Source organism: Hyperolius riggenbachi, chromosome 2 (genome assembly GCF_040937935.1).
Source record: "Hyperolius riggenbachi isolate aHypRig1 chromosome 2, aHypRig1.pri, whole genome shotgun sequence".
Lineage (NCBI taxonomy): Eukaryota > Metazoa > Chordata > Amphibia > Anura > Hyperoliidae > Hyperolius > Hyperolius riggenbachi.
The window spans coordinates 349,242,169-349,254,253 of record NC_090647.1 but is presented as its reverse complement, the minus strand read 5'-3'; the positions used below and the strand labels follow the sequence as shown (position 1 = coordinate 349,254,253).

The 12,085-nt window shown below is 46.5% G+C and overlaps 1 protein-coding gene across 1 annotated transcript in view; it reads right to left on the bottom strand.

Annotated features, from left to right (window-relative positions):
• SLC41A1 (solute carrier family 41 member 1) overlaps positions 1-12,085 on the bottom strand; it is a 62,044-nt gene that overhangs the window by 48,019 nt on the left and 1,940 nt on the right. The window contains exon 2 of the mRNA XM_068269552.1: positions 3,283-4,016. Within this exon, the coding sequence (XP_068125653.1) occupies positions 3,283-3,642 (360 nt within the window). The 5' untranslated portion in view covers positions 3,643-4,016. The remainder of the gene's footprint in view (positions 1-3,282; positions 4,017-12,085) is intronic.

The following is a 12,085-nucleotide window of genomic DNA, read 5'->3' as shown; positions in this document are numbered from 1 at the left end:
TAGGCAATACAGGGTGGATCCAGTGCACCACATTTTCTTGTTGATCAGAGTGATAGGCCAGATTTCAAATAGGGGACTGAAAAATAACCAAAGGTTTTATTGTTTAAAAAATTCATATGACAGGTGCTGTGAAGATGTTAGCATGTGAACTTTACTTCATATAAAATTTAGTTCAACCAGGGCAGAGATGCACTCTTTCAGCTTGCGAGCTACTGTGAAAATTACAAATTGAAAATTATCTACCAGATAGAATCTACCTAGAGGTACAAGCCACAAATGCAAGACATACACAGTGGCAGTCCGTCAGCAATTACCACAAGCCGCCAGTCAATTAGATGCAGATCAGTGTTCCTCAGTAAGCACATAATGCTTCTAAATGTATGGCTACGCACCTTGCAACATCATAATCTACTGCTGTGCAAAATTTCAGGAAAAAACATATCGCACTAAGCTCTTCCAAGTCAAAGAGTAGGACACATACGATATTCAGGCAGGCGGTAGGGGGAAGTCCTTTGCAATCTACTGGTAGATCACAATCTACACTGAATTAGGAGGCGTTTTGCAGTGGTTGTGCCTGCCACCGCAATACATGACTGTTTAGGCTTGGAGCAAACTAGTCTGTTTTTGTGTGCGTTTTCTGTACAGGAAAACTGAGAACTACTGTTAATCAATAATCTAGTGTGCACTTGGATGCATTTTTCCCATTCAGAAAAAAGAAAAACGAACAACCTGACAGCAGTGAAGCACTGCGTGCATTTTCTCTATTACATTAGCTTCTGTGACGAATCACAAGTGTTTTGCCACAGACACAACATGGTGGGCAGAGAAACCACGCACAAAAAACTGGCAGACAAATGTGCTCCCAGCCTCAGGAATAAGAAACAAAACCATGGAGGTAAAACAAGGCTGTGAACATGATCCCAGCCTACAATACCACCAGTCACCCTTAGCACTTTTAACCAGCAGACAAATGGATCTGTCCCTGTCTATGGCAGATACATCAATTCCATATACAGTCGCCAATCTGCATGCGATCAGGTTGGCGCTGCCTCACTGCTTGCACACGTATTGACAGCAGTGAGGTCATAACTGATCTTACAGTTAGGCATACATGGGAGGATTACAACCCGAATAGCCAAGATGATCAATCCTTCTCCCGAGTGGAATACAATCAGCTAATGATCGACTCCTACACCACACAGTAAACCCCTTTTCAAATAGTTTTCATAAGAAAAAACTCGTTACTTTTCCGTTAGCCGGGCGCATCCGCTAGGTGGCGCTAATTACATTAATAGTCACGTTCACAAAAGTGCAACTTTTACATTAAGTCGGCGGCAATGTAACAGATGAAGCCGCCAGCTTCGGCTCTCCTCTCCCCTATACAATACTGGCAGCCGGGGGACATGCGTGTCACCCCCCAGAGTAGTTCGTCGTGGCAGGGAATCCTGCCGTTCTTGCAGAGCGGGTGCTGGCAGAAGCAATGTCTGCAGCCTCCCTGCTCTGCTTGTTTCTTGCGACAAACGACTCTGGGGGGACATGCATGTCCCCCGGCTGCCAGTATTGTATAGGAGAGAGGCAAGGGGGAGGAGAGCGAGAGCCGAAGCAGTCGGCTTCATTTGTTACATTGCCGCCAACTTAATGTAAAAGTTACACTTTTGCCGCCAACTTAATGTAAAAGTTACACTTTTGTTAACGTGACTATGTAATTAGCGCTACCTAGCGGATGCGGCCGGGCTAACGGAAAAGTACCGAAAACTCTTGAACCCCCCCCCCCCCCAAAAAAAACAAAAAAAACCAAAAACAAACCAAAATGAAGTAATGCTCGTAAAAGCAAGAGGTATAATAGCATAAAAACTACAATTGAGGAAGGTCTAATTCAGTGAAGAGACAATTCAATGACCACGAGCCAGGATACGTCTCTTGCCTGATAGCAACCCTTTAAGAAAATAGATGGAATGCAATGGTCTAAAATTTTAAAGGGCTTTTCACCCCCACCTGGTCTGTTACACTTCCAAGAAAATACAATTTACTCATCCTCTGACTGCTCATACTTTATCAACTTTCCTACCTTTATTTTCCCCTTCCCTGTGCTCCCAAATTCTCAGTCTAGACTAGGGAATCCTTGAAATAGAGCGTTGTCAGTAGGGGACCCAAAAGCTGACACTAGCCCACTGTGAATGGTCATCTCTATTGAAATGCTATAATAGGATTACATGGCATTAGTCACGCCACATCAAAAGCAGTCTCAAAGAGGGAAATAGTATGGAAATGGAATGCTAAAGCTGACATTCAGGACCGAGAATCAAGCAGGTGTACAAGTGTCTCTAAGGTCAGGTTTAAAGAGCTAGCTTGCCTGATCATTTTATTACAGCTATCCTCAAGCACACCATTTTCCATACTTACCCACTCACCAGCAACACCTGCTACTGGATTGGCTGGGAGTCCATTTCTATTGGCCATGATTACCAGTGCCGGCGGGATCAGAAGTCCCATCTCCGCCTATGAGCAAACACTTCAGACCGGCAGCCAATCCAGGAGGGCTTGTTGCTAGAGGCGCGGCAACGTAGGCCACGACCGGGAAATTACAGCAATCAGAGTGTGCTGGTGCAGTTTCTGATCGTGCTACACTGCACCACCTGGGGACAGAACGCTATTCTAAGCCTCTTGCCTACTAACTGGGACATCGCCTCTCTCCAGGTAGCCGGAAACTTGCACACCTCCGATCATCCGCTGGGCATCCGCCTGGGAACAAGGGCATATGGACATCCTCCTGGGCACATGGACATACCATACTTCTCCTGGGCACATGGACTTCTGGCATATGGGCATCCTTCTGGGCACATGGACATACTCCTCTTGGTCATATTCTTGGCATATGGGCATACTCCAAACATCCGCCGGCCACTTTCTCCAAGTGGGTCATGACTCAGCCTGCAGTTTTTCTCTGATCCCTGTCACTGAGAAGCAGACAGGACTACCGCTGGCTGGAGAGGTGATAAATGCCTGAACTTGTAGTGTTTGGTGTATGCATCAATTAGTGTATGCAGTGTATGTTCTGGAGCGTCTTATGGTCCACAAAATACGGTATGCATCCCAAATACAGTCCTATGACTGCAATTTCAGTATCCAAACTTCTAAAATCAGTCAGGAATATCTGTTCTTGAAACAACTTTTCATAGATGTGGACACCTTATGAGAAAAATACTTTCCACAACAGATTCCATACAAAAGCCATTTAGTGCCATAGATTAACAAAAACATTACACATTTCATAGCACTCACCTGTACCACATCAAGCACCATCCCCGCAGCCACAGTCCCAAAACCAGCCAATAAGAACGGAAAGAGAACTTGGAGCCCTATGGAAAATGAGGTCTCTTTCAGTGGCAGGACAGTCTCACAAGACGGCTCTAAGGTTGGGTCCTCGCTCTCTGTGCTCTGGCTTCCATTTTCCAGCAAAGCATCCTCTTCTTGAACACCTTTGGTATTAGCACGGGACCCCAAAACAACAACTTCAGTCTCTTCTGGTCCTAAGAAGCCTGGGTTCATCATGAGAGGATTTTCATCATCCCCACCATCATGGGCAGGATGGATAATATTATTGGCTGCACATTCATCCCGGTGTTCTGTGATAGGCGGCATAGCAGTAAATTTTAGGAATTTCTGTACTTCAAAAAATGCGTGTATGTCAAGGGTGGTGTCCTCCTGCACTGCACGCAGTAAGCCTCCAAGGAGCCTTTGCCTGCTATGGCACTGAAAGCTGAGAAGACAGAAGCAATCCCCATTAATCACCAGTTTGGAGAAGAACAAAAAATAAATAACTCCGTTTGACCCAGTCAGGCACGGCCCCCAAAACTCAGCTAAATTTAACTAGGTTGCCGATACAGGGTGTTCCACAGATGTAACAGGCATCTCAAAGACAAAGTGCACTGTACGTAAGGATTTCAACTGGTTAGCGTGGAAATCCAATGCAGACGTCAGACCGTAAGGTCACAGCACTACTCCTAGACTTCATTCTGAAAGAGAACAAAGTGACACATCAGGCAATTTACTGAAATGGCCTTCTTAAAATAGAAAGATACAAACTATTCAAAACATTAATTGCCGTCTTCCTACGTTCATGCTTTTTCCACAAGGAACAGATTTGTCTTTTCAGAGGTACAGAAGGTAAAAGTTGTTCCATTCACACACATGCACTACCTCATCTGAGGAACTATTCCTCCAACCCCCCACCCACCATTCCTTCCCCAATCCACACAGAGGATGCTTGTTCTGCCACGGGATTCAGAGGGGGAAAAAGAAAAAAAAAAAAAAACCTATTACACACACACACAGCTAAGTACAGTAGTATAAATAAAATTGAGTTGACGCAGATGAAACGCTTCACCAAGGAAAAAAAAAAGGCACACAACATTTCCCCATTACACAGATTCAGTTACATACAGTAGACACCACAAAGATGGCAACAAAGCAGAAGTGACAGCAATATGAGATTTAATGCCAAATATACAAGACTTCATAGCAACAGATCAGTATCACTTTAATGTAAAAAGCCTGCGCAGCAAGCTTGCTTTACAGCAACATTTAGTATTTTACAGCAGTCCATGACCATATCAGTGAATAATGCATTAGAGCAGCTAGACAATTGATAATCAAAATAACAGCAATATTTGTTTATTTAATCAAAGTGTGTGTTTCTTGGCATGCCAGTTGTTTTTAGATCTCATATGCAAGCCAATGTCAAATGTTGTGGTGTTGACATCTGGTCAATAAAAACTCATTTACTTAGAGCGAAACCTGAAGTGAGAAGTATATGGAGGCTGCCAGATCTAATAAAAGATACATGAGCCAAATAAAAGAAAATCAGATTTACTTATCTTGGGCTTCCACCAGCCCCTAGAAGCCTATGGGCTCTATTCACAAAGCATTACTGCATTTGGTAATGCTCAAAACAGCTGATTTTACCAATCACCTTTCCAAATTACAATTCACTAAACCCATCACCGCACAGAAAGCAGAGTTCCAGACTGGTGAGGTAAATTGCCGACTTGTGCTGTAATTACCTCAGGAATGTCAAAAAATGTCAATTCAAATATTTCCCGCAATTCATTTACCGGGCAAAAGTGTTCAGTATTTTTAGCCAGCTCACAGCAGCCAATAACTGGCTCTCCCCATGCTGTCTCTGTGTGGTGGATTTGACAGATAGCTTTTGGGGAGAGCCAAACCGCCTGCTTCTCACTGTTATTCGTTGCGAAGGAGTATCGGGTGGGTCTTTCAGTGTAGCAAAGCAGAGGAAGCTGACAATTCTGGGGGCTTCCGGCATCCCTTTAGAGGTTTAAATCTGTATTCTAGCATACAGAAGCACTACCCCTGGTGGCTGCAGCACATCTAAAGGGATGACCAGGATTGCCCAGGACAGAAAACTTCTGAGTGATGCACACAGCTCCCTGCCCCACGCTGGTAAGTGACACTTACCGGACAGGGCTTAGTGAATTCAGGCATGTTTGTTCGGTAAGTTACCAAACTTCTGCCTCATGTGGGAAAACTGAATTTTGAAAAAAAAAAAGTGCCGGCTGCTTACCTGGTAGCAGTGTTCCGGCGAGTCCTCCAGGACGGCCCTCCTGAGATTGTGTAGTCTCCCCCCCCAAATCGGAAACACCTGACAAGAATTAGAATAGATTAGTATAAATCCCACCCCTCCACAATCTCCCCTCAGTTTAATGAAGAGAAAATAGTCCACCAACCACTAATATACCATTAATAGATATAATAGGGCCGGGAACTTAGACGGCCGTCCTGGAGGACTCGCCGGAACACTGCTACCAGGTAAGCAGCCGGCACTTCCTCCCTACGTCCTCCAGGACGGCCCTCCTGAGATTTAGCGAGAAATTTACCTTTAGGGTGGGATAACTGCTTGAAGAACCTTGCGGCCAAAGGCCTGGTCCTGACTTGAAAGGAGCTCCACTCTGTAGTGTTTGATAAAGGTCGAGTGGCTGGACCAGATCGCGGCTCGACATATCTGATCCAGAGAAGCTCCTGATCTCTCCGCCCAGGACGTTGATAAGGATCTTGTCGAGTGTGCCGTAATGTGGTCAGGCACCTGTAACTGAGCTTCTGAGTATGCTAGGGATATCAACTGCTTAATCCATCTAGACACTGTCATTTTAGAAACGTGACTTCCCCTCTTAGAACCCCCAAACGCTACAAAAAGGTTAGTGGAAGTTCTCCACTCGCTGGTTCTATCCAGATAAATCAAAACTGCCCTTCTAACATCCAAAGAGCTCAACCTCCTCTCCTTGTCATTCTGCGGGTCAGCCAAAAAGGAAGGGAGTACAATATCCTGGGTCCTATGAAAGGACGTAGATACCTTGGGTAAGTAAGAGGGATCTAGTTTGAAGATAATCCTGTCAGCATGGATTACCATGTACGGATCTTTAATAGATAATGCCTGGATATCTCCGATCCTGCGAGCCGAAGTAATGGCCACCAAAAAAACAACCTTAAAGAGAATCTGTATTGTTAAAATCGCACAAAAGTAAACATACCAGTGCGTTAAGGGACATCTCCTATTACCCTCTGTCACAATTTCGCCGCTCCCCGCCGCATTAAAAGTGGTTAAAAACAGTTTTAAAAAGTTTGTTTATAAACAAACAAAATGGCCACCAAAACAGGAAGTAGGTTGATGTACAGTATGTCCACACATAGAAAATACATCCATACACAAGCAGGCTGTATACAGCATTCCTTTTGAATCTCAAGAGATCATTTGTGTGTTTCTTTCCCCCCTGAGGGGGGAGTGCATAGCAGAACCACAACACTGAAGAACTTGGCAGCCTTCCAGACACAGGCTGACAAGTCTGACAAGGGAAAGATACATTGATTTATTACAGAGACTGTGATAGTACAAAGTGCTGCAGTAAGCCAGAACACATTAGAATAGCTTTTGGAACTTGTAGGATGATAAAAAACAGGATGCAATTTTTGTTACGGAGTCTCTTTAAGTGTAAGGAACTTCAAGGGGACCGAATCCAAGGGTTCAAACTTGTCTGAAGTTAAAAAATCTAATACCAATGATAAATCCCATGGAGGAACTAGCTTCTGAGGGACCGGTTGTGAACGCTCCACCGACTTCAGAAAATTTTTAACATAAACATCGGCCGATAGCCGTCTAGAAAGAAAAACCGAAAGAGCCGACACCTGGGCCCTTAGGGTACTAACAGTTAAGCCTAACTGAACCCCGTGCTGTAAAAATTCCAATATTGAGGCGATGCTATCTGACCTGGAAACATTCTTCTGTTTCCAAGCGGAGAAGGTGTACCAAACCTTGTTGTACTTCTTCCTAGTAGCTGGCTTTCTACAGGCCAATAATGTTTTAACCACATCACTGGAAAAACCCCGATCCTTCAATATCTGCTCCTCAGGATCCATGCGGTCAGATGTAAGAATTCTGGGTTCGGATGGACCTGGCCGTTTTGTAAAAGTAGGTCCGGCCTGCACGGAAGATGCCAAGGGCCCCTGATTACTAGGGACTGAAGGAGTGGATACCAAGCTCTTCTTGGCCACCAAGGCGCTATCAATATCACCTCCACATGCTCTGTCAGGATCTTCCTGAGAACTCTTGGTATCAACTTGAACGGAGGAAACACGTAAAGCAGACCCTCCGGCCACGGAATCGACAGGGCATCTATTCTGTTTATTGAAACAGAAGGATCCAGGGTACAAAAATCTTTGACTTTTGCATTCTCTGGACTGGCAAACAAATCACAGAAAGTTGGGGAACTCCTGTTCTCGATCTCCCGAAAAATGTCGGGATTGAGCTCCCATTCTGACTCTTCCACAAAGCCTCTGCTTAGAGAGTCTGCCTGTTTGTTGTGGATCCCTCGAATGTGGACCGCTGATATGGACTCCAGGTTGGCCTCTGACCATGACATGATTTGCGATGTTAGGTACTGCAGGTCCGGCACTCGTGTGCCTCCCTGTTTCCTGACATAGCAGACCGAGACAAAGTTGTCCGAGAACACGAGAACCTCCAAGTTGGAGATTATCGGATGCAGGGCTTGTAATCCCAGAAGGATCGCCCTGAGCTCTCTGTAATTGGATGATCTGTGGGACATCTGTTTGTCCCATAATCCCTGAGCCTGGTGACCCAGACAGTGGGCCCCCCAACCCCAGGCACTCGCGTCTGTGTACAACTTCAATGGAATCTCCTGGGTCCACCTGCGGCCCTGATTCAGGTTGGTTAGATGATCCCACCAGAGAAGGGACTCTATCACCCGATCGGGTATCGTCACTCTTCTGTCTAACGACCGATGATCTCTGTCCCAATTTGTTAGAACCCAAGTCTGTAGGTCTCGTGAATGGGCCTGGGCCCATTCTACTGCTGGAATGGCAGAAGACATCAGACCTAGGATTGATACTAATTTCCGGAGGGGAACCTGAGGATTCAATCTGATTCCCTGAATCTCTGATCTCAGCTTGTCTATTTTTTGTTCGGGTAGAAAGACACGTCTGACCGTCGTGTCCCACCTTAGCCCCAGAAAAATTAAGCTCTGAACCGGGTGTAAATGAGACTTCTCCGCGCTCACTATCCAACCCAGACTGTTCAAGAGCTGGAGCGAAAAATCTAGCTGCTTTTGCAAGACCTCCCGGGTCTCTGCCATAAAAAGAAAGTTGTCTAAGTAAGGAAGGACCCTTACATTGTGGAGATGCAAAAAGGACATCACCTCTGCCACAGCCTTCGTAAAGATCCTTGGGGCCGACGAAATTCCGAACGGGAGAGCCTGATATTGAAAGTGGCATATCGACTCCCCCGTCTGGACAGCAAATCTCAGATACTTCTGAAACAGGGGGTGGATTGGGATGTGGAGGTAAGCATCCTCCAGATCCACCGTTGCCAGAAATTCCCCTGGAGACATGAGGTTGCGAACAGAGGCAATGCTCTCCCTGCTTGCAGCGGCGGGGAGTGCTGCGCGGATTCAGAGCTGCACAGTGTGGCCAGGCTGCGTGCGAAGTGATCACCCAGATGCGCACGCCGGGACCGCCCCCTTTATGCGCACACGTGCCTCCGCGTCTGACGCTGGCCATGCGGCGTGCTTCCGCGTCATTTCCGACTTCAACTTCCGGAACTCCAATGCGGAAGAGAAGCCGGCGTCCACCCAGCCGCCATGCCGTCCGAGAGAGCAGTGGAATGGGAGAAATCCTACGACCTCCCCCACCCCAACACGTGGAGAAAGGTATGGCTGCCCAACAATCCACTAGCCGGGTCGCGCCCAGCGCAGAACCGAACCGCTCTCAGACAGAAATCTTGACAAACTTGAGCCTGGTCATTTAGATACAGTAGGTGCCATCAGGCTCCCCTACCACAAGGATTCCGTAGGTGCTTCCGTGGTGAGTCTAGGAAACTTACAAAAAACTGAGGGGAGATTGTGGAGGGGTGGGATTTATACTAATCTATTATTCTAATTCTTGTCAGGTGTTTCCGATTTTGGGGGGGGGGTGACTACACAATCTCAGGAGGGCCGTCCTGGAGGACGTAGGGAGGAAAAAAAAAATGTAAAATACCAAATTAGGTATTTTACTGACCAAAATGATTTTACCGAACTGCCTATTGTGAATAGAGCCCTATGTGTCCTTTACCACAGCTCCACTTTCTGCCAGTGTCCTAGGTCCCCTATGTAGATGCCGATGACATGGTCAGGTTGGCAGCCACTACAGAGGGGGCCCCAGCACACTGGCAGAGAGCGGAGCTGTGGCGAGGGACACAGGCTTCTAGGGGCTGGAGGAAGCCCCAGATAAGTACGGTAAATCTAATTTTCTTTTATTTGGCTAATAAATCCTTTAAAGAAGTCCTGGCCCCAGATAAAGCTGCTAAGGCAAGAACAGAGGTGAGTTAATGCTGGATCCACATATCGCTGTGCCTTGTCTCACAATTTGTTCTGGGATGGGGTTTCACATTTGAAACGGATCCGATCTGCAACGAACAAGTGTGGACCTAGCCTTACTTTGGACAAACGCCACACATCTCCAAGCTGTGGAGAAGATTGTCACAGCAGCAGATAAGACTGAATTTTAAAAAATCCAAGCAGTTCAGATTTTTTTTATCTGGATGAATGACTGCAAGCACTGATCCCAAGCCGCAGATGTTTTTTTCATACCTACAGCTGAATAGGATATTAAGATATATAAATGCAATAGCTGCTCATAGCACTTACTGCAGTGTGACCTGGCAGGGGATTGTGATTGTACCAGCAACTCCCATCTACACCTGCATGCCCCCTTCCCCATAGGAGGTAAGCATGCTGCTGAACTGGAAGCCAAAGGGTTTGATTCACAAAAGGGTGCTAACTCAGTTAGCACACCTAAAAGCTTTGGGCGTGCTAACTAGGGTGCTAAGCAGCACACCCAAAGCTATTGATTGCGAGCAAAGTTTAGCACTGCGTGCATAGTGCGCCGCTTCCGGTTTAGTCGCACCCGGTGCGCCGTTTCGTGCTAAACTTTGCGCACGCAAACTTTTTTGCGCAAAGTCTCTTTAGGCGTACTAAGGGGCTTTTCACAGGCGTGCTAACATTTAGCACCCTTTTGTGAATCAAGCCCAAAGAGTGCTTTGTACAGCATTTGTTCCAAAACACCCACTTACATGCTCTCTGTAAAAATCATATTGGCCGACAAGCATTTAACGTGGGTATGAACTTGGTTGGGGCCATCTTTTCCGAGAATTTAGCGTATGTACAGCCTCCCCAACACGTCACAAGATCACCTCAACCAAAACACACTGTTCTTCTCCTTACCCCTTCCACTGGAAGCTGCTCTGTCTTGCCTCCTCTACCCCTAGCAACAGTGACGTGTTTGTACAGCACTAAGCCTCAAACTGTCCACCAAAGGGATAGGGTCCAGTTTCCTGCAGGCAACATTCATTGTATGCCAGTACGTACCTTAATATAAACAAAAGAGTAGAGGAGGAGATATGGGGGCTAGAAGCAAACAAGGCTGGATCTCGAGGTAACTAAGGTAACGATCGATGTAACGATCCACTGAGCAGATCGTTCAGAAACAGCCTCATCAGTCTGCCGACAGCATGTACACACTCACTACTGTCGCTGGAACACCCACCCAGCGGAAGGGTCATTCATTGCCGTTGTGCATGTGTATGCACCTTAACAAATGGGACGGACAAGGATTTCCTTCAGGCAGGGAACACACTTGACTTTCTGTTTTCCGCGCGTGTTTTTCTGCATACTTTTTCTGCACACCAAGTGTGTTTCCATACAGGAAAACGCACACATTTTTTCACAGCAGCTGATGTAATTGATAGAGAAAACTGCCAAAATGTGCAGAGTCATCATGCAGAATGTCAGTTTTTTTCCTGCGTGCGAACAACACAGTAAAAGTGTACTAGCCCATTGATTAACATGAGTTCTCAGTTTTTCTGTGCAGAAAATGCGCACGAAAACAGTCAAATGTGTTTCCTGCCTCAAGATCTTTTGCCCACAAGATCAATAAATTGGCAAAGACAATTGGCCTGGAACCCACTAGGAGCGCTTTTCTGAGCGCTTTGTGATTTAAAAAGCTCTTGCTAATGTAATGCTATGGGTGTGATCCCACTTGAGCCATGTGAGGTTATAAAAATCCCCCATAGCATTGCATTAGCGAGAGCTTTTTCAAATCACTAGACGCTTAGAAAAGGCTTCTAGTAGGTTTGAGCCCTTATATAGAATTCTATAGTGGTCATCTCCTATGGACCCTTCGTAAAGCTGTCCATGGGTGCAGTTCAACTACTCTAATGGCCCATACTCACGGGCTACAAATGTCGCCGCAACACGTGGCGCGCGCGTGTTGCAGCAACAGGTCACCCGTGAGTATGCGGCGTTGCCCGGGCACGCTCCCCGAACTGTCGCTCGCCGCTGATGTCGCCGGGCGATTGAACTGCTCAATCGCCTGGCGACAGTCGCCGCCGCAACTGTCGCTAGTCCGCGTGAGTACGCGGACTAGCGACAGCAACAAGAGATGTAATACATTGGGCTTCCGGCGGGGGGAGGCGCAACAGCGACAGCTTCCGCCGCATCAGTTGCCAGGTCCCTCCGCCGTG